At 42.1% G+C, this 25,035-nt stretch overlaps 1 protein-coding gene across 1 annotated transcript in view; it reads left to right on the top strand.

Annotated features, from left to right (window-relative positions):
* Window positions 1-3,249: 3,249 nt before the first annotated feature.
* The window catches only part of PIWIL1 (piwi like RNA-mediated gene silencing 1), a 47,317-nt gene continuing 25,531 nt past the window's right edge, over window positions 3,250-25,035 (top strand). Inside the window, exons 1-9 of the mRNA XM_077834969.1 lie at window positions 3,250-3,330; window positions 4,353-4,448; window positions 6,280-6,302; window positions 12,850-12,980; window positions 13,313-13,527; window positions 17,388-17,509; window positions 18,253-18,333; window positions 19,357-19,554; window positions 20,635-20,746. Coding sequence (XP_077691095.1) covers window positions 3,250-3,330; window positions 4,353-4,448; window positions 6,280-6,302; window positions 12,850-12,980; window positions 13,313-13,527; window positions 17,388-17,509; window positions 18,253-18,333; window positions 19,357-19,554; window positions 20,635-20,746 — 1,059 coding nt within the window. The remainder of the gene's footprint in view (window positions 3,331-4,352; window positions 4,449-6,279; window positions 6,303-12,849; window positions 12,981-13,312; window positions 13,528-17,387; window positions 17,510-18,252; window positions 18,334-19,356; window positions 19,555-20,634; window positions 20,747-25,035) is intronic.

Below are 25,035 nucleotides of genomic sequence, written 5' to 3'. Positions count from 1 at the left end.
GCCAGAATCTGTGCTGCACCTTTCATCTGTGTTTCTAAGGACTTGTCTCACTGGTGAAATTTACTGGCATAATTATATCAGTTTAACTCTTCTTTTGGACAATCTGATTCTGGAAAAAGAATGTCCACACAGGGAGTTATACCGGTATAATTATGCCTATAAATTTCCTGATGTACACATCCCCTAAGCCACGTTTGTGCCTCCCAAATTCTTAGCATGCTCTAATTTGTCAGCCTTGCCCAGCTCCTATGGGCTGCAGGGCCACCCAGAACACTGATAGCCAGAGCTCTCTGGCCACTCTCCCTGCCATACCCTGCATGTCCCTTAATTGAGAGTTGTAAGGGGTTCAGAGGAGCTCAGGAGGGATTCCCCAGGAAGCTATTCTAGCTTCTTGACTAGAAGCTGCTTCACTCCGGAATCTACCTTACTCAGTGTAGAATATAATCCTAGTTTCAGGAGCATTTTTGTAGATCTTAATGTTAATTATCAGATCTGAGGAGCAGTTCTTTCACTGAAGTGGCCCCACAAGTGTTTATTTCTTGTTTCATTGCTCCACCTTCTGGCAGAATTATACAATGTTTATTTTCCAAAATACAGATGGCAGGGACACCCTTTTAACCCACAAACTCTCCTCTCTCTCACACACATATACGTACATCCCTAAACCATTACTCTAATATTTTACTTGTCTCTTCTGTCATAGTATTTTATTGTCCCTGTAAGTGGTTTTAGTAGCATAGAAACCAAACCGTTTATGAAGCCATGCCATCTGTAAAATGAAACTTTAGGGAGGAAAATAACCCAAATTATTTGTCATTTTCTTTTGAAAGATGTGCCCTCAGAGTTTTACCCTCTGATTTCAGCAAATGTTTTGCTGCATTGCTCACTGAGATTAAAACTGTATTTAAAAAGTCCAAAGAACTGCCCAGTCACATGCTTTCATGTTATGTTCATTTACACGTTTAATAGACAGGGATGCAAAACCATGTTCTGAAGTGTCCCTAACCTCTGTTTGCCAGAAGCTGGGAATGGGCGACAGGGAATGATCACTTGATTACTTATACTGTTCATTCCCTCTGAAGCACCTGGCATTGGCCACTGTCAAAAGACAGGATACTGGGCTAGATTAACCATTGGTCTGAGCCCATAAGCCGTTCTTAAGCCATCACCAATACTCAGGTGTCACTTTCCATACACGAGGCAAGGCAATAGAGAACAGGGCTAGTATATGTATTAAGCTTTGATTTTAATTTAGGAAAATGGTGAAAGAGAGGCTGGAACTCCACTGGAGTTTTCATTTATGCCTTTGGTAAATCTGGCCCACATACTCTGCAAAATGATTGCCAGGCAGAAGAAATATCTGCCAGGATGGCATTATTATTTGATATAATAGAGTTAACTGTTAATTAGTAACACTAGCCATTTGATTAAGCATTAACGGTGCTAATTAATAATTTAGTGGATGGCCATTAATTAACAATACAAAGTAATTAATTTGATCAAATACTAGTAACAACAACAACTCTGCATTGGGAGCTGCACCCAACACGTGGGTTCCCGCTTGCGGAACCCAAGTCCAGCGCACTGGCCGGCCCAATGGGAAGCCAGCAGGCCAGAGCCCTTCGGCACTTCTCGGAACTCTCCGCTTCCTCGCCAGCCCCCTTCGGAAATCTTCGGCAGCCTCGACTCTACCACTTCGTTGGGAAACTCTTCGGGCGCACCCACTAGCCCCATTCGGAAATCTTCGGAAACGCGGGGGTCCCGGTCGGCTCTCCGGAGGCGGGCACTCGCGGTGTCGCAGTCCAATCAGAGGCGAGCCCGCCTGCCGCGTTCTTGCTTGCAGCCACGCGCCGCTCTCACTGCACGAAGCCGGGTCGCTTCACCTTCTCCACGTGATGTGCACATTCGCTCGGAAAATGAATCCCCAGTCTCTGTACCGCCAAGAGAGGAGATGAGCCCGACGGGTACCGGGAAACCCCTCGCCTAATGCGTAGAAGCGGCGGAGGCGGATTCAGCTGTCCTTAAGGAAGCGGCAGGAGGAGGCGGCGGAGTGAGCCTCACGTTGCTCGCCCCAGTGAGGAGGCCGTGATAACCGTTGGGAAGGCCGGTGCCTGCTTTGTAGTGTGGCCGCGAGAAGGAGCGGGCAGGTACTAACAGCCATTCTCCCGCTGATACCGAGCCAGGAGCAGCCCGGCATTGGGGGTTACCCGCCGCCTGCAATCAGATGCCAATGGGTCCCCTGCCTCGGTTGGGGCTGACGTACCTAGTCCCGGGGAAATGGAGGCGGGTGGTTGCCTGAGCTGGGTGAAGGGGAGCGGCCTAGACCTGCGCAGAGGGGTAAGGGGCAGGTTGTAGGGAAGGGGTCTGGCAGTGCTAGCAAGCGTGTGGGGGGGGCACGTTGTGGGGGGGAGAGCAAACAGGGAGGAGCCGGGGTAGGGAAGAGCGGGTCACTTACACTGTGGGTGAGGGGAGGGAGAACCGCCAGGGCTGAGTAGGGGCGGTACTGTGGGTGGGGAGGGGGCTGCTACGGCTGGGGAAGGAGAGGCTGGGGGGAGGGGACTTAGCAGTAGGTCACTCTTGGGAGAAGTTGGACGTGTTTGAGAAACCAGTCAAAATTCTGTGCAATGTCCACTATATTCCTTACTCAACCTTGCCAATTTCAGTTTTGCTCAGAAGTGCTTTGTTTGTTTAACTTTTTGGCAAAGTTTTAAAATGTTCTCTAACAGTTTTTTTATTATGTATGGGAGTAGTTTGCAGAAGCTGTCATCAGGGTTGCCTAAACCATAACTTTTTGTGGCCCCCCCCCCCCAAAAAAAAAAATCATTGCTACAGGGGACTGGATGACTGTCACTATTTGAAGCCCTGGGTGCCTAATGTTCAGACACTTAATTAGACTTAGTTGTAGTGATTTCAGTTGCCTCATGTTGCTAAAGTTACATGTGTTTAAATGTTTGTAGGATTGTATCAGAGCACAGCTGTACAGCCCACTACTGAGAATTCTGGCAGCTACTGTCACCTTAACTAAAGTAGTGATCCCCTTGCTGGCAGTAGCAGAAATCTTAACCAAAAAAATTAGTGTAAACTGGGCTCTAGAGCACTATGGCTGGGCTAATATAGCTAGATTAATCTTTCTCTTATACTGAACAAGAGACCACAAAACAAAAAAACCTCTGCTAAAAATTATGCTGTCAGTTTTTTTCACTAGGATTGTGTCATGTAATTTGTAGCTGGTTTCTCTTAGAAAAGAAAATGACTGGAAGAGCTAGAGCTAGAGCGAGAGGAAGAGCTCGTGGCCTGCAAATTGCTGTACCTCCTGTAGGAGCAGCTTTTGTGAGTGTTCATTTTTCAGATCCAGCACATCTACATTTTGAAAGATTAAAATTCAGAGTTGTCTGCTTTCCATGTAGTTGTATATGCATCAAGGGCTTCATTTCAAATCAAACCTTTTTGCCTCACATGACTGATAAACAAATGCACTGCCACAATAAAGCTGGTATATTCCTCTAAAGCTTTGTGGGTGTAGGTGTCAATGACTTGCTAATGGCCATTGTGCCTTCATAGATAGGAATTACTTTCCATAAGAACAGGTTTCAGAGTAACAGCTGTGTTAGTCTGTATTCGCAAAAAGAAAAGGAGTACTTGTGGCACCTTAGAGACTAACCAATTTATTTGAGCATGAGCATCTGATGAAGTGAGCTGTAGCTCTCTAAGGTGCCACAAGTACTCCTTTTCTTTTTCCATAAGAACACACAGGCTCCCTCAGATGCCTGAGATTGAGTGCTGTATTCAGCAATATATGGAACACAAAAGATGTTGCTTCCTGAGTTGCACTAAAATATATATGCGTTCTAAAATGTGTTAGGTATAACAGGCTTCCTCTCTGCAAAGTCAGCTGCCTTTTTTTCTGTAGTTTTTGTGGTATTTTCTGTAGTATCTTGCGGGACGAGGAGTTGTATTTCATGTTCCTCAGATTGCAATAATTACAGGAGCTTTTTTTAAATATAGAGGATGTGGTGGAGAGCAGCTTTAAGCCAGCTTCAATTAACCAGTGATAGATACAGCACTGCTACATGCAGAATAATCACACTGTTTTAAGGCGGGGAGGGTGCATTTCGGTACTGCTGGCTTCCAAACTGAATGAGTAACTTTACTGAATAACTTTGGCAACTTATTTAATACAGAGTGACATATTAGCCTAACCTATAGGCAATTCATTTTCCCCCTATATTAAATAACTGTCATAGGAACTTGGCTATGCAGTACACCCTCCGGTGACTTCATTTGATAGTACAGGTTTTTTTGGTGATATCAGTGAGTGCTGTTCCTAAGTGTAGTGGACTTTGCAGGGTCAGCAGCCACCTAGCTATGTGCAACCTAGACCTTTGCAACCTCAACCCCAACATCCGCCATCAGAGGGAGAATTTATTGGCCGTGGACGACAAAGAGGAGCTCCTAACGTTCCACAAGGTAAGATGGGGGACGGGGAAGTGAAGCTTATTGTCTATGGAACAAGTATTTAGAAGACTTAATGATTTAACTAAGATAATTAAGTATATATTGAAGATGGCATTTCTGGTTTTTTTTCCCTTCGAAAACTAGTTAAATCTGAAATACTGACTTTTTTTCTGATGTGGTCTCATAATGGCACGTTATTCCTCAAACTGCCTGAACTTTGATGGAGCTAAATAAATAAAGCAAAGCTTACCATTGGGCAGGGTGGATAAAAATCAATAATTTTAAAAAAAATATATTTTTTTTAAATTTAAATAGGTTTTTTTGATAGGTTGTTTTCCCAAAAAAGCATTTTATCTAAAGATAGTTTTTTAATTAAGATACATTATAGCTCAAAGATATTTCATCATGGAATAGGGATTATAAATTCTAATTCTATAGTATGAGACAATATATTCATGTAATACTTAAGAAAAGTTTTGTAAATGAGTTCCAGTAGTTCATGGATTAGGGACCGAATCTTATGGGGTTCCAAAGTCTTCTTTATAGATTATTTAGGTTAATCTTTCTATCTATCCAATGGGACTCAGTGCTCAGTCTAGAACAGGGGTCGGCAACCTTTCAGAAGTGGTGTGCCGAGTCTTCGTTTATTCACTTTAAGGTTTCGCATGCCAGTAATACATTTTAATGTTTTTTAGAAGGTCTCTTTCTATAAGTCTATATATTATATAACTAAACTGTTGTCGTATGTAAAGTAAACAAGGTTTTCAAAATGTTTAAGAGTTTTCATTTAAAATTAAATTAAACTGCTGATCTTACGCCACCGGCAGGCTGAGCGGGGCCTGCGGCCGGGACCCTGGCTGGCAAGGGGCTGGCAGCCAGAACCCCAGACTAGCAGTGGGCTGAGCGGGGCTGGCGGCTGGGACCCCAGACTGGCAGTGGGCTGAGCGGCTCAGCCCACTGCCGCTCTGGGGTTCAGTCTGCCGGCCTCTGCCAGCCAGGGTTCCGGCTGCCGGCCCCGTTCAGCCCGCTGCCGGTCTGGGATCCTGGCCCTGCACACATAGAGTGGGTACCTACCTTCTCCCTGGTTCTAGCCTATTTTCTTCCTCTCCCTCTGCACTGAGCTGAGGGTGGGAGTGCACTGAGCACAGGGTTGGGGGTGAAGGAGCAGGCTGGGGGTTGGGGTGTACAGTCTGGCCAGGAGCTAGAATAAGGGAGGGGGCTAAGGGTTGGGGTTTGGGTGTGGAGTGCTTACCTGGGCAGCTTCCATTTGGTGTGTGGGGTGCAGGTGGGAATGTGGGGGGGGGTGCAGGAGCTCCCATTTGGTGCTCAGGGTGGGGGTGCGAATGTAGGGGGTGCAAGAGTCAGGACATGAGGTGTGAGGGGGCTGGGTATGTGTGGGGGGTGCAGGAGTCAGGGCAGAGGGCTGGGGGTATGTGTGGGGGGTACTGGAGTCAGGGCTGTGGTCGTGGGGGGTGGTGCAGGGCAGGGGTGTGGGGGGGGTGCAGAGCTCAGGGCTGGCGGCTGGGGGTGTGGGTTGGGGTCGTGGGGGTGCTCCCAGCTCCCTGCCCAGAGCGGCTCACGACAGGGGGCTGGAGGGGATATGTCCTGATTCCACCCCCCTTTCCCCAAGGCCCCGTTGCCACCTCATCTCCGCCTCCTCCTCCTCCCTGGAGCAGTGAGTGCGCTGCTGCTCTGCTTCTCCCCCTCCCACTCAAGGGCCATCAGCTTATCGGTGGCAGGGAGGGAGAGGAGGAGGGGCAGGAATGCAGCACGCTGGGGGAAGAGGCAGGGGAGGGGGGAAGCTTGCCTGTCCTGCAGCAGCAGCTGGCAGGGGGCACAGAGAAGAGCGGACCAGGGCGGGCAGGATTTTTAACGGCATGCTGCTGCCTATTGGGGTCCCGGCCTGGGTTCAGCAATGGGTTGAGCAGGGCCGGTGGCTGGGACTTGGCAGGGAGCAGCGTGCAATTAAAAATTGGCTTGCATGCCGTCTTTGGCACGCATGCCATAGGTTGCTGACCCCTTGTCTAGAACATACCATCAGAAATGCTTAGTTTTGCAATTCTCAAACTGGGGGTTTGTGTCTCCAGAGGTAACATGCTTGTTAACAGCAAAAATGTTTTAAAATAAATATATAGAGGTGAGAAATAATAGATCTCAACTCTATTGTCCCTCTGCAAATTTGTGGACACAGAGTCAATCCCTTATCTCTCTCTAAAAGAGAAAAGTTTCAAAAAGTTCAGTGAATAGAAGATTGTTGGGGGCGGACTAGATCTGGACAAGGAGAAGAAGTCTGGAGATACATGTGAGAAGTGAAGGACACGTAATATTTTAACAAAACAAGTGTATGTTTGCTGTTGAAGATAAAAATGCAAAATATGTAATGTTGTTTGTTTTTAGTTAAATAAAACAATTTAAATGTCTGTCTAGTGATGTTCTCCTAATACAGCATGGCAAGAAAAACCTCCAAATATTAATGGTTAACCTGTTGAATTGGAGATATTTCTGAAGTCATTGGGAGGTGAACTGTCTGTTTCAATTACCTTTGGTAAATGAAATAACCAACCAACCAATCATTCGTTTTCTGATATAGCTGTAAAACTAATCTGAAAAGTTTTCAAAATAAATCACTGTTTAAAAATGTATAGTGTGTACTTTCTAAAAATGAAACTTACATCTATCTCTGAGTTGTGAAGAATATGTATTAAGGTTGTAACAACCAACAAGAATGCACTTTTATGTAGAAAACCATGATTAAATAGTCTTCCTGACTAGTGATTTAAACCATGATTTTAAATCAAATCCATCCTGCCATTGGGTCCTGCTTATTCTACAGCCAGGCTCTAGTTGTCCTTGCTGTAATAGAATTAATAGTCCTGAGTGTATCCCTTCACTTTTTTGGCAAATGGTGCAGATTGAAAGCTCTGAATAAGAAGCTGTTTTTCAGAGCACATGGTTTTCATTGGTTTTGCCAGTTGAGGATTAATGTTAAACAAGCAGACTGGAATTTCTTGAGATTAGGAAATGGAATATATTTACGTAACTTGTTTTACCTGTTCCATTTTTTCTATCCTGAATTATTAGTAAATACTAGGGCTGTCAAACAATTAAAAAAGTTAATCATGATTAATCACAAGATTTAAAAAAAGTCACAATTAATCGCAGTTTTAATCTGTCTGGAGCAGCTTGGTCGGGGTGGCTCCATGGGGGGGGAAGGAGCAGCAGTGGAGCAGGACAGCAGGGGAAGGGGCACCCCTGCCCTAGAGGCATGCAGGGGCCCCCCATGAGCGTAACACCCTGGGTGGTGGCCCCCTTACCCATTCCTAAGGCTGGACCAGCCCAGGGGGGAGGGGATGGTTCGAGGGGGGGCCTGGCCTCCTCTCTCCCCCGGCAGGTTTTTAACCAGCTCTCCCAAATTGCCCACAGACTGTGGCATATGGTCATGATCAATTAGTGCAGTGGGGGAGGGGGAACTGATGGAGTCATTCAGGGGGTGGGGTCCTGAGGCAGTGGCTCCAAAACACCCTTTCCCTGTTTTGCATCCTTGTGGCTGCTGGTGATTACCCTTATGCCTCCCCATCTGTAAAACAAATCAACAGGGGATGGGGTGTGAGACCAGCTCAGATGAACTGGGAGGCATTTCAGTAATCTGCCCTTCTGGTCTGGATATTATGGAGTCTCATATCCCCACTGCCTCCTGCTCGCTGCTGTAGTTGGTGCTTCCCTCCCCACCCAGCTGCTGCCGAGTTCTGTCTCCAGAGGTGTGCAATTAAAGCTTGTTAAAAATAAAGTGATAATTTGTTTTGAGTTAATCGCATGCGTTAACTTCCATTAATTGACTGTCTTAGTAAATACTTACATTAGGATAGTAGCAAAGGGCCCTAATGGGGTCCCATTGTGGTGGGTGCTGTACAAAGAAAAGACCATCTCTGCCCTGATGGTCTCTAAGAGTGGCCTGTGCTGTTCTTGGCTCCTGAGATGCATGTGTTTACAGTGCTGCAAGTTCATAATCATCTGGAAAGTGAGTATTGGCGCCATACACAGACCCCCTTGTGGATTTGAACAGTTCTTTCAAGAGATCTAAAAAGCTTAAGTAACTTGGATCTAGTGAAGTCTGTGTTGAGAGAGGCCGTAGACAATGTCTCTTTGTTCTTTGCAATGAAGTCTTTGGATTGTATCCAAATTGTTTCATTTTCCTCTTTTTCTCCATCAGTAATTCATGTTTTGGAGGTTTTAAGATATCTCCTGGTACTGGAGAAATTGATTCCCCTTCAGTGCAGAACTTCTCCCTCAAGCCTGTCTAGTACCTTAATTCTTCTGTAGGTCCACTGTTGGACTGAGATTCACTTATTCAGCAGATTGGCCTAACAAATCTGTATGGCAAAACTTTCAGTAACAGTGGGAAACTCAGGATGATCTCATCACGGTCGCTTCCTGTGTTGGCCAATTCAGCTTACCATAGGTTATTTATAATTTTTGGTTCTTTTCTTATTATGTATTGGTCTCTCATTTCCATGCTAATTCTCCTCCCCGTCAGTCGTTAGTTCAAACCAGTTTCTTCTAGCTGCGTGGCTACTTTTATTTTCCTCATCAACATGATTGTTCTGCATCTTTGTTATAGCCGCGCAAACAGTAAACATGATTACTCTACAATTTCTTACACATGCACAGTTCTATTAAAGAACATGCTGTTAAACCTTGTCAGAATAGATTCTTAAAATTCACAGCTGACTTCTTATTCGGCCTAAATATGCCCATGCTCCCAACATCCTTCTTATTCTTATGAATCCTTGGGAGTCTGGCATTAGTGGGCAGTATGGTTAGAGGAAGTGTCAGATATGTAAGGAGACTTTTTTCAAATTCTCATCACCAACAGGCCACCTTATCTTCAATGGGAGCGTTTTCTTTACTTGGATACATTTGAAAGATGATTTGATGAATGCTTTTGAGGAAGGGTTATGAAAAAGAGCATGCCGGTGGAAGCAGAAACTGCCCCCTTTTCCTCATCTGATAGACAAGTGGAAATCACTTCAATCTCTGTCCCTCATAACTTCTTGGAAGCAAGACTGCTTGGGGTGTATTTTTAAATATGTGAATAATGAGCTCTTTATGATCTAATCCCTCTGCCTATTTTACAGAATATTAGGGTTGGAAGAGACCTCAGGATGTCATCTAGTCCAATCCCCTGCTCAGAGCAGGACCAACACCAACTAAGTCATCCCAGCCAAGGCTTTGTCAAGCTGGGCCTTAAAACCTCTAAGGATGGAGATTCAACCACCTCCCTAGGTAACCCATTCCAGTGCTTCACCATCCTCCTAGTGAAATAGTTTTTCCTAATATCCAACCTAGACCTCCCCCACTGCGTTTTGAGACCATTGCTTCTTGTTCTGTCATCTGCCACCACTGAGAACAGCCTATCTCCATCCTCTTTGGAACTCCCCTTCAAGTAGTTGGAGGCTGCTATCAAATTCCCACTCACTCTTCTCGTCTGCAGACTAAATAATCCCAGTTCCCTCAGCCTCTCCTCGTAAGTCATGTGCCCCAGCCCCCTAATCATTTTCGTTGCCCTCCGCTGGACTCTCTCCAATTTGTCCACATCCCTTTTGTAGTGGGGGGACCAAAACTGGATACAGTACTCCAGGTGTGGCCTCACCAGTGCCGAATAGAGGGGAATGATCACTTCCCTTGATCTGCTGGCAATGCACCTACTAACGCAGCTCAATATGCTGTCGACCTTCTTGGCAGTGAGGGCACGCTGCTGACTCTCATCCAGCTTCTTGTCCATTTTAATCCCCAGGTCCTTTTATGCAGAACTGCTGCTTAGCCAGTCAGTCCCCAGCCTGTAGCAGGATCTAGAGAAGTATGTGGCCCTTTCCATTAATGAAGGCCTGATTCAATCATCTTGTGATCTCAGGTGTTTTCCTGCATTTATTTTTCTCGTCCAACAATAGGTAGGCTTGACTGGATTCTTTAGGCCAGTGGTTCTCTGGGGGTATACAGAGGTCTTCCAGGGGGTACATCAACTCACCTAGGTATTTGGCTAGTTTAGCAACAGGCTACATAAAAAGCACTAGCAATGTCAGTTCAAACTAAAATTTCATACGACTTTTTTATACTGCTTTATACAATACACACTGATACGTAGTACACTATTTATATTCCAATTGATTTATTTTATAATTGTATGGTAAAAATGAGAAAGTAAGCAATTTTTCAGTAATAGTGTGCTGTGTCACTCTTGTATTTTTAGGTCTGATTTTGTAAGCAAGTAGTTTTTAAGTGAGGTGAGACTTGGGGTACGCAAGACAAATCAGACTCCTGAAATGGTATAGTAATCTGGAAAAGTTGAGAGCCACTGCTTTAGGATTAGGTTTAAGTATTCTTTAGAGGCCTGCAAGAAACTCTTTACTAAGTAGGAAGGAAGTTATGCTTGTTAGCAGCATTACAGCTTAAATTTGTCCTGTATCTAACAGTACTGGTGAGATGACTTTTCTGACTAAGGCTGGTTGTTTATCACATACTGTGTGTTGGGAGGGGAAGGGGAAATGGAAAACTCGCATCTTAAATCCAAAGCAATGTTATAGTAACTTAATTAAAATATCTTAAAACAGTTTCATAACTCATAGTTTCGACTTTAAAAACAGATTACTGTTCTACTTGGCTGGATATGCATAGATCCAAATTGGTATTTTTAAAAAATATGACAGCATGTTCCCTTTGCGCTAGCTTATTCAGTAATTGGCTGGTTGGAATGAAAAAGACCATACTTGGAAAATCCAATCACATTTTTATCACAAAAATCATGATGTTGACAAACATTTGTCCCTATATTAATGAGGGACAGTTTGTCTCTCTCCTGGAATGTTTTATAAGTCATGCAAAGACGGAAGCAAAACAGATTGTAGCTGAGGGCCACAGCCTCCGAACAGGCTCTGGGTTGCCTGTGTTGTCTCTGTAGCTGCAAGCATGTCAATCACAGCAAGGATTGGAATGAGGTGCCCCTCTTGGTTGAACTCTTGCTTCCTATTGGAGCCAAATTGTGGTGCCAAAACAGTCAGTTAAAACACCCCACCATTTGGCCCTCTTTAAGTTACCCTTTAAGATGGGCAAAAAATTTACTCTGAAGAGGACTGGCACTTGATACTGTACTCCATCTCAATCCTTGATTGACAGATCTGATAGAAACGGTTGGGAGGCTTACACAACAAGGTAGTATGTGGCTATTATGTTTTTAAATGCACTAGTTACCATATGGCTTGCTTTCAGCGTTGCTTGGTTGAGGAAGATAGAAATGATGCAACGCACCTCTAGAACTACTACAGTTTCTTCTCTTTGACAGCTTGCACATGCAACTATAGTTGTAATAACTACACAAATTAGATTGAAATTCTTTTAAAGTGTCACTGAATTTAAGAGTTAACACTCTTAACACTGAGAAGAATTCGAGCATTTAATCTCTATATATGCCCCCCAAATAGTTTGATGTTGCCACTTTGATATCACTGCTCAAAGAGGTTCATGCTCTTTAGGTTCCAGATATAGGCTCATTCCCAGGAGATCTTAAGGCATACTAGTACTACACAAAGTGGGTTTGTTTTGCTGCATATAGAAAGAAAGTGACAACACATTGGCTCCATGTAGATTCTGCTTATGGACCTGGAAGGACAGCCAATCTAATCACAGAACCATGAGCCTTCAGGCAATTACACACAAGAGAGAACAGTTCTTAATAATAGAATGGATCTGCCTCAGTTCACGGGGCCCCAGACACCTGTAATAGAATGACTAGTAAGTCTTAAATCTTGGAAAAATAATAGAGCAATTTCAATCCATGTTGCCATATTTCTCCAAAGGAGTTTTGAGTGTCTAGTATGAGTGCAGACAACATCATTTGAAAATTCAAGTTACAAGTAATTTTTTTCCCTTAAAAATTTTGTTGAAATGCAATAGATTACAGGAAAAATATCTGAGAACCTAGGTCGAAATTTGGCATATTTCATAATTGAAATAAAGTTTTAACGAGTAGTACTAAATCCCAAATTGGAATAAGGAATGTGGTGAAAATTAGATTTAAAGTATATCCAGCTCTCGTCATTGCGAATTGAACTCAGTGTAACAACTGTCTCAGTCTAATCCTTAGCCTACAGCACTTTTAGAGTTGTAAAATACATTTCAAATACCTACAGATATTTTTATAATGACATTGTTCTGAGAATTGAAGCAACCTTGAGGCTTCTTCAGATTGATTGTGCTATGGCAACTGCTCTGGCTTCTTCTGTTCAAGGGTTGAGTTCTTAGCATCCTCAGCATTCTGTTGTTTGTATTTTACATTGTAGTGGTTTGGTTAATTTTATCATGATTTATATTAATTTTATTAATTTCCCCTCTCCCCAAAATTCCAGGACATGATATTTCAGTTGGTTTTCAGGAACTGTCATTAGCAGATAGGGGTGGACGTCGCCGAGATTTCTATGACCTCGGGGTAAATACTCGGCAAGCCATGGAACATGTTAAAGAGTCAAAAACAGGCAAGTTAAAATTATATTGTGGTTTCAAATATAAAATATGCTCATAGAAATATAGTGTACTATTTTCCATTGGCTTTGTCTCAACAGTTGTTAAACTAGGATTATTTATATTTCAGTAGCACCTAGAAGACCAAATCAGGGACCAGGACTTCATTGTATTAGGAATGCCGTAAAAGACGGGGGAGAAGTAGTAGAAAAAACTGGCCTTGCTCCAAAGGGTTTAAAAAAAGTTTAACAATTAAATTTTGGGGTGGGTGGTTCATTATTTAAAAGTTGTTGAAATGTAAATTGGAAAAACTTAATTTTATAACTAGCTATTTTTGTCATTTTAGGTACTTCAGGTACCACAATAAGATTAAGTACGAACCATTTTCGGTTGACGTCTCGTCCACAGTGGGCTTTATATCAATACCATATTGACTATAAACCTCAAATGGAAGCTCGGCGTCTTCGCTCAGCTTTACTCTTTCAGCATGAAGAACTAATTGGGAGGACACATGCATTTGATGGAACAATATTATTCTTACCAAAAAAACTAGAAAATAAGGTGTGTGTATGACATGGTGCTACGTTCTATTTGAGTTTTATTCTTGTATAGTACTTTCATTCTGTTTGGGGTAAAAAGAAAAGGAGTACTTGTGGCACCTTAGAAACTGATCAATTTATTTGAGCATAAGCTTTTGTGAGCTACAGCTCACTTCATCTGTAGCTCACAAAAGCTTATGCTCAGATAAATTGGTTAGTCTCTAAGGTGCCACAAGTACTCCTTTTCTTTTTGTGGATACAGACTAATACGGCTGCTACTCTGAAACCTGTCTTTTTGGGGTGAAACTCAATGAAGTATGAGTAGGATTGCTATAAAATATGTAGCTTTTAATTAGGTTGAGTTTCCAAGAGTTAATTATTTGACTTGAAGTATGGGAACTTGATGGGCTAATGAAACTCAAATCATACTAGCCCACACCCAAATTCTTCAGGCCCAAATAATCCTGTATTTCTGCACGGAGATAATGGAGTTGAATCAAAACTCCTCTTCTGACCTCTAGTGCCTTTAGAAGTTTGAAGGTACTGAACAAAAAGAGCATCTTGAAGTCTTAAGACTGACTGACTGTTCTGGTGCCTGTCCAGCCTACAAGCCTGGGCTTCTGGTAATAAGCAAAAAACTTATCTACACTCCGCACCAAGCCACCTTCTTCTAAGCCGTCTGGGTACTGCCACCTCTTGGCTCAGTACAGCCATGATGATGCCAATACTTCAGTTTTGTCTAGTCTGGCAGAGAGAATAATCTCCGCTTTTACTGGCACTGAAGAACTGGTACTGACTATGCCTTTAATTACTTGTTTGTTACTGTCCCTGTCATTATTGATGATTTCTCTCAGTACTGTTGATGCCACAGGCAGGTAGGACAGCTAAGGACTTGATGACACCCTGACTCTCAGTTGCTTTTTTTTCTCAGCTTGGTGGGTGGTAGTCAGGAGTACTGGTACAGACTTTGGTGCATGAGCCACCCAGTATGGGAGAAATCTTCTGAGGTTATTCCTCTAGCTACTCTATCTGGTACCACCCTGCTTTCACAAGAAGATTATTCATTTTCATCTTCTGAGTCAGCCAGGAGCAGGGAGGAATCTCCATTACCATACTTGGGCAAAAGACACTCATCTCCCATAATTCCTGGATGGGATTCGAGGGTGGAGTTCTAACACTCTGGGCATAGATCTCATTCCAGGGAGTCCACCCTGCTGACCTCCAGTGACGTAGGCCGGCCAACCTACCTTGGCGTTACTGGGCACCCTGGGACATTTTACGGTCCCTCCAGAACAACCTCAGCAATGCCTCACAGCCTCCAGTTTCCAAGGTACAGCCTGAGGAGGAGCTAGAAGATGACCAGCACAAGATGCAGCTGCATTTATCATCATCCTCAGCGGCTGAGGTAGTTGGGCTGATTCTAGTCCATCCCTATCTGTGGACTATAAAGCATTCCAAGAATTGATGAGGAGAGCAGCTACAGCATTAGAGCTATCTTTGGAGGACATTCAGGAAAGCGGTATAGTGTCTTGGACTCCTTACACTCTGCTGTCCCTGGCCAAGTGAGGCACCCTATATATAAAGGGCTGTAAGATCCCATCAACATGCTATGGCAAACTCTTGCCTCTATAGCACCCACCCTGAATAAGGCTGACCATTGCTATCTGGTTCTGGCACAAGGATTCAAACAATTCTTTTCCGATGCTGGGGTCTCTGGTAATAATGGCATCCAGTAGTGGACAAAGCAGGGTGAGCAAAAATCTACTCCCAAGGATGAAGGGGAAAAAACTGGGCTTGCTTGGGAGAAATTTACATGACAGTGAGTTTGTATGTGAAGATTGTTGTAAAATACGATTTTATTAAGTGGAGTGCTCTCGCTATTCACTGAAACTCTGAGGAGCTAATTGAAGAACTCAAGTCTGTTGTGGCCAAGGGCTAGCTTGTCTCCAGAACATCTCTTCAGTCAGCTCTCGATGGACCAGAGAAAGCAGCTTTATCTGTGGTCACAGCCGTTGTAACGAGAAGATCATTGTGGTGAACACCTTTGGTATCCCTAAGGAAGTGGAGACAGTTACTGAGAACCTTCACCTTGAGGGAGACAACATTATTTGTGGTAAGACAGACAAGGCCTTGCACGCTCTTAAGGACTCTTGTGCAACCCTAATGTATTTGGTAGTAAAGTTGACGCCTATACTGCTTCCTTTTGAATGGAAGTACATACACCCCCAATCAATCTCTTATGCACCAAGGCAGCCTGAACAGGCAAGGAGGGAAAAGGCATAAATTCCCAAGTCGGAGGTAGTTACCTGTTCCTGCCTCAACAGTCTCTCACCCACAGCAGTCTCTTAAACAGTAGATTTGACTGCCTCCTCAGGAACAGAGTTTCAGTTGTTTAAAACCCATTTCTGCAATGTCTGAAATACCATCACCTGAAATCACTGGATTCTAGATGTGGAATTGGGATATACCACACAATTTCAGTCTCCGCTCTTCACCACTATTCAGGAACTTCACCAGATTGCATTGTTTCAAGAAGTGCAGGCTCTTCAGTCTTGGTGCTACCAAGGTGCCACCCTTCCACAACACCAGGGGACAAGTGCTTTATTCTTGTGACTTCAAAAATAAAAAGGGGTTAAGGCCCATCCTACATCTGAGAGACCCGAACATCTTAATAAAAAAAAGTTTGGGATGGTGTCCCTGGTGTTCCTTCCCTCAACCTGAATGACAGGTACACTGCTGTCAATCTGCAGGACACTTATTTTCATGTGGCCATTCTACCCTGCCACAGAAAATTCCTTATATTTATAGTGTGTGTGGGGGGAAATATAATTACCTATATACACATTTACTGTTTGAGCTATTATTAGCACCTCAGGTTTTCATTAAGTGTGTGGCAGTACTAGCAGCTTATCTAAGGAGTGTGAGCATCCAGGAATTCCCTTATCTGGGCGACTGGTTAATCTGTTTCAGAGTACCAGCCGTGTTAATCTATATTCGCAAAAAGAAAAGGAGTACTTGTGGCACCTTAGAGACTGTTAGTCTCTAAGGTGCCACAAGTACTCCTTTTCTTTTTGGTTAATCTGTGGCTGCTTCTGCCAGCAATTCACAGGGAATGCTTGTCAGATCCGGTGTCTTTTCAATCACTTGGATCAGAAAATAAAAAGGGACAAATCCATATTGACACTTGGGCAGAGAATTGAATTCATCAGTGCTTTTCACAACTTGATAACTGCAACCACTTATTTTCCTCAGGAGAGATTTTATTCCCTCTTCTCCCTGTATGCTAGTCTCCAGTCTCATTTGTCAACAGTCAGAACGTGGGTTGCTTGATTACATGTGACATCCTGTACATATGTGACGCTGAATGCCAGTCTATACCTGCAGTGTTTGCAAAGCAGGTTGAAGTCTGTATGTTATATCCTTAATTCAAGGAATGAGGATATGCACCTCCAACAGTACTGGCTTGAATGCACACACATCAAAAGTGAAATATGTATGTGCACAATACATCTCAAGTACCACAGTTACTGTACAGAAGTGTTTCTTCTCCTCACTAAAAGGAGGCTGTAGGTTAAATCCTGCTCTAAGTCTGGAGCAAGATGGATGGGGAAGTGTAGAATCAGGTGGAAGGAAGCAAAACAGGAAGGGCGTTCTGACCCATCAAGGTGTACTCATGGCAGACTGATTACTTCTAGCTTTACTGTGAGGATTTAGGGTTAGTCTGACCATAATATTACTAGGCCGAGACTTACAAAGCAATCCTAGGGGGTTTAAGCATAAAAATTAATGGCATATAAGGCTACATTTTCTAGACTGCTTTGAAAAATTTAGTCATAGCTTATGTTTACATAACTCAACTTGAGTATATACTCCCTTTCTTAGCTTACTGAAGTGTTCAGTCAGACCCGAAATGGAGAGAATGTCAAGATTACTATCACCTTGACCAATGAGCTACCACCTACTTCACCTACATGCTTGCAGTTTTACAACATTATTTTTAGAAGGTTAGCTTTTTATTTTACAATTCTTATCTTTCTTACAGGAAGCTAATTGAAAAGTTTGGGTTTAATCTTTGGGAATGGGGGGGCTTTAACTGCTAGTCTCATGGCAAATATTACATTTTTTTTTTCCTTCTCTATGGTGGCCAAAGGAAAATACTTGTCAGCTATCCAATATGGATACTAATCATAAACAGCTACAGTTTGGCAAGTGATTAGATATATCTGTTGGCGTACCACTTTGAAATAGGTTGCTTCTATATTCAAGAATAACAAGTAGCCTCTGATGTTAACAGAGTCCTGGGTGGGAGCTCTGCAAACAATTTCTGTTCTGCTGGGGGCATTAGCTTATTCTTAAAGGCCTGGATGGCAGTATAGGGCCTCTGAAACTGGTATGTTTCTGTTTGTGACCTGGTCTTTCTGCTCATTTTGGTGCCTTCATCTGAAAGGGGGGGAACCTGCTGAGACCGTTGTCAGGAGGCATGTGACTCAGTCCACGATAGGGGGACATGTTCTTAATTAGTTTTACTACAAGAACTGAAAGATTAAGTAATACCGAAACAAACTGTAAGCATTTATTTAAAGGTCACATTGAAACAAAACTCTACATCAGCATCTTTGTTCTAGCTTACTATAGCAAAAGCAAAGCATGTAGCTCTAAATGTAGGCCTACAGTATTTTGGATGTTTTGATAAACTAAATAGTGCTATTATTTGCCAATTACTTATTCTTTCCCAACTTCTTTTTAGGCTTTTGAAAATAATGAACTTGCAGCAAATTGGACGTAATTATTACAATCCAAATGACCCAATCAGCATCCCCAATCACAGGTTGGAAAATGAGTTTACAAGTCTTGCAAGGGAGAAACGATCTTTTGATATTACTTCAATGATTTATCATGTATTAAAACAATTTTTTTCGACTTGTATAGTTTTGTGTTCAGACCTCTCATGTACCTAACTTTCAGTTTCTTCTAACTATGGGGGTAACTATAAAATCTGAATTGATCTAGATCCATCCTTGTGAGTTCTACTTAAGCAGCTGAGTAAAACACGAAATCTCTCATCTATTTCTAAGGCTTATTTTCAGCTGAAATGGAGCCCCTATGAGTATTTTCTTACCATCTGCTACATAGGCAGCAAAAAATGTAACATTCTAATATAAGCAAATAGTGTCTTGTAGACTTTTGTGTACAAAGTAGTGATATTTAAGACCTTTATTTTCGGGTTACTTTCATTAGGTGATTTTGTAGTCTTAGGGCTAGATCTTGAGGTTGTCCTTTCAGTGCAGCTTATATTGCTGCATTGCCAAACTAACGATCTTGCATCTTAAATAGATCAGATAGCTACATAAAACATTCTCTAGAGATGAACAAGATACAGAAAGGCTAAGGAATCTGAAGTTTTTGTGGCTTCATGATTTTTCCAGATTGTGGGAGAGATGTAAAGAAATAATAATTAAAGGATAGAGGTATTTTACAGGACTGCTGATGTTAAAGCGTGCCTTTATTAAATTCCTTAGTTGATATTATTAAATTCCTTAGTTGATAATGTTAAAGTGAATTCTAAATCTCTCCACCATTTACTTTTCCACTTCAGAATGAATTGGCTTTGGTGAGTTTCTTGTACCTTGACACTGCAATATTGGAGTTGCAGATACCATAAGGCAGTATTTAAATTAAAACAAATGGCTGTTTGACATTTTTAACTTAATAAAAATCTTTAATTTGTGGTTCTGTAAAACTAATGAAGGTAAACTTGATCATCATTAAAATCTATAGAACAAATTGGTAGCACTCTTAGATATATGAAAAGCCAATTTGTATTATAAAATATTCTGTTCTTTTCCAACAGGTTGATGATTTGGCCAGGCTTCGCTACTTCTATTCTCCAGTATGAGACAAACATCATGTTGTGTACAGATGTGAACCATAAAGTTCTCCGCAGTGAAACTGTGTGGGATTTTATGTACAACCTGTATAAGCAGGTTGAAGAACAAAGATTTAGAGAAACTTGTGCTAAGGAACTGATAGGGCTAATTGTTCTTACAAAGTAAGATGATAGTGATTATTTTTAAATAATGTGACCATTAATGCTGTTTTGTAACTGAAGCACAGACTATTTCAAAGATATTTAGGTGCCTAGAGATGCAGATAAATGCCTAATGGGATTTTCAGGCATCTAACTTGCTTGGGTGCTTTTGAAAATCCCGTAGGTACCTATCGGTATCTTTAGGTGCCTAAATACCTTGAAAACCTGATATTTTAGAAATTATTTTGGGATTTTCACAAGCTGATCTTAACTATAGCAGGTGCAATATGTATCTGTTTACAGTGGAAGTCTTGCTGGGCTCTTAGGGCTAGATTTTTCAAACAGCTGGTTTATATTCATATTTTAAGAATGTGTCTCTTTCCTCTTTGCAGATAAAATAAATTTTAAGCATTTAAAAAAAATTCTAGGCTTATTCTTGGCACTGATCTACTGATACTGGAACAGTTGTAATTCCATTAGTATTGTAGCTGATAGCTAAACAATGTTTTACATGTAAAAATCATGTAATATAAACACTCCTCAAATGTTCAACCCAGCCTTACCAATTTAAACTGGTTTTAGGCCTTACTGTGGCAAAAGAGGACTCTTAGTGATCCAAAATGAGACGTCGTATCATCTTGGTAGATGCAGGCTCCCTTATGTTGAGTCTACTTCTCTTTCCCTTGTCTTCTTTTTGAGACTTTTCTGGGGCGTTACATATTTTGCAGGGAACAAGTGGCTAACAGAAGGCATGAAGCTAAAAAAGCTCTTAGTCCCCTGCTCAAATTAATGGCTAAACCAAGTTGATAGTATATGAAGTTAACTGTATATATACCAGTCATACTTAAAATCAATTCTCAGTGTATTCTAACATAAACTGCATTTGAAGCTAAAGTGTATCAATTGTAATCTGAACATGGAAGTTTTATTATCAGCAATAAAGTAACAAAATTTCTATTAAAATTTTAGATTACTGGATATTTTCTGTAATTTTCTGCATTTCTCTTAGTCCTCCCTGGCCCGTTTCCATGCACCTGTGAATAAACTATTACTATCTACATGTAAGACAAGATCAAAAGATTTTTAAAAATTTTTATTCAGGTATAACAACAAAACATACAGAGTTGATGATATTGACTGGGATTCCAATCCAAAATGCACCTTTAAGAAAGCAGACGGTTCTGCAATCAGCTTTGTAGACTACTACAAAATGGTATGAAATTATAACTAAAAATGTCATTTTCATTCTCCTTACTAGATTTTGTTGGACTTCAGAGCATCATCTGTGGATAGCTATTACTAATTAATTAGCGTTCTATCAGAAGACTATGCATGGTACTTTTTTTTACTTTCAGATGTTAGTTGTTCACATAACCATGCTTCAAAGTGATTTCTAGTTGTCCAGATTTTTAGAAGTATCTTGAGTCATACACCTATGGTCATTGTTAACAATTGCAACTATTGTAAAAATCCACTAAATATGTTCCTTTTTCTAGGATTACTAAAGGGATAGTATCAACTATATATCTGTTTTTAAAAATAATTCAAAAAAATTCTGGCTCACCTACATTTTGAATAGCATGCCATGAAGTGTTTTAAAAATCCTGTTAAACTTTTTTAAGGGTTTTTTTTTTTTCTGCTCCACAGCTTAACGTCTTTTTTTCAGCAAGTCTAACTTGACTACACAGGAATATATTGAAACTGATCAGACAGAAGGTGCTGTCAAATGCACAAAGTAAACCAACTTAAGTGTTTTTTGGTAAATTCTTTGCTATAGTAATCAAAGGTAATACTTTTAACTAGTAGTAGGTACAAAATTTTCAAACAAGAGGTTTGGGGTTTTCAAGTTAATTCTGTCCCCTTCCACTCCTGATGCCAATATGTGTGAGTGTGAATTTTTTTTTAATAGCAGTATCCATTGAGTCTCTGCCTGTGCTGTGGACATCCCTGTGTCCCTTTCCACCCAAGAGCGGAGCAGGCCCAGCTATACCTCAGCTCCTTCTTAATACCTGTGGCAACAAGATCAAACAGCAGCACTGTCCACTTCTCTGCACACTGTGCAAGTTCTAATTCTATCTAGTTATTGAAGTTAGTGTAGTCATTAGTATTGTTTATGATAGGGTAGTTTTTATGTCCATTACGTAAAAAATAAATACCCACGCTCTATAATTTATTCAAAGTTTTTCCCATACCATAGCTGCTCTGGGATGGCAGAATGTAAGTCTCCAGGATTTATATTGTTTCTCCTTTAAGGCGACGACTTTGTCAGTGATGGACACTTTTTTAAGATGCCTCTTACTCAGTGAAACACACACTGCAGATAAGTGTCCTTTTATACAAAGAGCAACATAAAGCAGAGGACTTCTGTCTTAGTCTTAGGCCTTGTCTACACTACAGGGGGAGATGGATCTAAGTTAAGCAACTTCAGCTACATGAATAACAGCTGAAATCAACATACTTAGATCTAATTACTGCGGGGTCCATGGTACACTATGTTGATGGGAGACGCTCTTCCGTCAACTCCCCTTGCACTTTTCATTCAGGTGAAATACAGGAGTCAACGGGAGAGCGATCTGCGGTTGATTTAGCGGGTCTTCGCTCAACCCGCTAAATTGGCTGCCGGTGCGTCGATTCCCTGGTAAGTGTAGACAAGCCCTTAAACTCCTCTTAGCGTGCTCCATGAGGGCCGCCTCTGAACCTGAGCGAAAGAAGACTGCCAGACTGGATCAGACTATTTCAGTGAGTGCTCTGATAAGCTCCAGGTTTACCCGGTGCACCAGGGTGCTTTTTCTTCCTGAAGTAAGCTGCACACTCTGACTACTGAGTCTGGGTAGAAGAGGACTTAGGAAAAGTATCTATAGTAGGAAAGAGCACTACTCTCAAGATTACAGCAGACACAGATTTCTTTCTGCAGAACTGGGTAAATCAAAGCAGAAATCTTGCCATGTATCTGCTCCACCTCCTGCTCCTTAGCTAACTGACAGCTCAAGGCCCAGATTGAATCCAGCTGATGCTTCTGCACTAGCTGGTCACTGAACAAGAATGGTGCTATCAGAGGAGCATATCTTTTCCTCTTTCAGTACTAACGTATGGGCATTGGCACTACAGCAGTGTAGTATCTGATGAAGTGGAGATTCTTCTGGCACTAAGCTTCTAGGTATCTGAGATGTACGATCCCAAGAGACATCTCTCCCTCTTAAGCTCTTGGCCTCATTATTCCCTGCATCTGAGTCCTCTTATTACTAGTGGAGGACAGAGTGGTCAAAGCTGTTCTGGTATTTGGTTTTGATGAATCTGTCAACAGTGTTTGATCTCACACTACCAGTTCAGCGCAGAGTAATTTATTCAGAATGGGGTCAGATCCTACATCCAGATCTAGCTAATGATCCCAGACAGAATATCCTCCACTGAAGTCCAGAACACTTCAGCTTTTTAGCAGGAAGGACTTCACTAGAGTTACTTTTGCACCAAAATGGAAGAGGTTCTCTGGGCAAAAATACTACAAAATATTTACTTCCCTTTGAAAACTCTCTAGAGTGACTACTGATTGCTTGTTAGCCCTAAAACATTTCAGAATCTGCATCAGCTCCATAATAACCCATTTAGCACTGTTAGATCATCACCTTTCTATTGAAGGCCATATAGGTTTCTCACACCTGACAGTTGCTAGGTTCCTCAAGGGCCTCCTGCATAGCTTTCCTCCAAGCCGAGACCTTACCCTCCTGGGATCTTAGTGTGATTTTAAGAAGCTTGATAGGGCTCCTCTTTGAACCTCTTTCTAGCAATCCGCTCTCTGCCTATGAATACTGTCTGTCTAGTAGCTGTAACTTCATCTCAACTAGTAGGAAAGAGTCAAGCTCTCTGAGCGTTTCCACCATATAGTAAAACCTCGGTTACAAACACCTCGGGAATGAAGGTTGCTCGTAACTTTGAAACTTTCGTAATTGAACAAAACATGGTTCTTTCAAAAGTTTACAACTGAACATTGATATAATACACCATTGAAACTTTACTATGCAGAAGAAAAATGCTTTCCCTTTATTTTTTTAATAGTTCATGTTTTAACACGGTACTGTATTTTGTGTGTGTGTGTCTTTGCTGCTGCCTGATTGCGTACTTCCTGTTCCAAATGAAGTGTGTGGTTGACTGGTCAGTTTGTAACTCTAACTCTGAGGTTCTGCTGTATTTGGTATTTCACAATGACAAGACCACACCCACTATTTTTGCCAAAAAAAGTTGTTGGACTTTCACCTGAATCAAGTGATCCATCTTCCAGTTTTCTTTCCTAAACCTTGCTCTAATCAAGGTTAACCGTCACACACTGCTGTCAGGACAGGACAAAACCCTCAGTGCTATATGTAGACATGCCCTAAGTTGACCTAAGTTAGGCTGACTTACTGCCACCACAGTGGTTACTGCGGTGGCTGATATCCATGCTACCCTCCTTATGTTAGTGGTGCACATCCTCACCATGAGCGCTTCCACCCATTGAAAAGTGGCAGTGTTGGGGACTGAGAGCCAGGGCGCTAAGTACACAGCTGTGCCCCTCTGGGCTTCTTGCCTCCCAGCTGGAGGGGGGTGGGGGGCAACAATTGACCAGCTGAGAGAGGGGAGCCTCCAGGCTGTGCAGCTGGGCTCTAGCTGCTCAGCTTTTTTGTCAATTTCACAGCTCCACACAACTCATGTAAGTAACCTGCTGTTTAGATAGACTGTGTTACCCTAACTACATTGACATAAGCCCTATGCCTCTCATGGAGGTGGAGTTATGTCGGTGTAGTAGGGTGCTTACGTCGGGCAGGACAAGGCTGTAGTGTGTACACTGACATAATCAGTGTAGCGTAGATCAGATTAATGTGTACACTGACCTATTTGTGTAGTGTAGATCATGACTTAAACTCTCCCAGACTATTTCTTGCTTTTGCTGACAGGTGAAGGGTCAATTTACATCCATCCAAAGGCTATCTAAATAGGTGTCTGACTATTAGAACTAACTTAGTTAGATTCCAGTCTGCAGATTACAGCCCATTCTATCAGAGGCCAGGAGAGCCTCTGTAGCTTCTCAAGGAGACACATCTCAAGAATCAGAATAACGCAGCTACCTGGAGTTCAGCACTACTTCTTAGTAGAGGGTTCCAGATTTGAATTTCACATTGACAGAGCTGTCCTGCAATTGTTAAAACAGACCGACCACTAACAACTTGGCTATGAAGTCCCTGCTTGTGAGCTATCAGAAGTGGAAGAATACAAATGGATAGTCACTCAAAGGAACAGTAACTGGTGGTTCTTTGGATTGGGTTGGCCACTCATAGTCCATGAGCGACCCTCATTTTCCTATTTACAGTCTTTTAATAGCTGGATTCTGTTTTAGTGAAGGATCTCAGCATCTGTTGGGCCTACTACTCCCTCTGCGCTTTTGGGTGCAGGGCACAGGGGGATCTGGGTGCAGGCACAGCTCCAATAGACACTGCTATTCAAAAGAATCTAATCATGTGTAGTGGGGTA

Source organism: Eretmochelys imbricata, chromosome 15 (assembly GCF_965152235.1).
Source record: "Eretmochelys imbricata isolate rEreImb1 chromosome 15, rEreImb1.hap1, whole genome shotgun sequence".
NCBI classification, from domain to species: Eukaryota; Metazoa; Chordata; order Testudines; family Cheloniidae; genus Eretmochelys; species Eretmochelys imbricata.
Note: the sequence above shows the minus strand (reverse complement) of the source record. Positions and strands in the feature narration are given on the sequence as shown.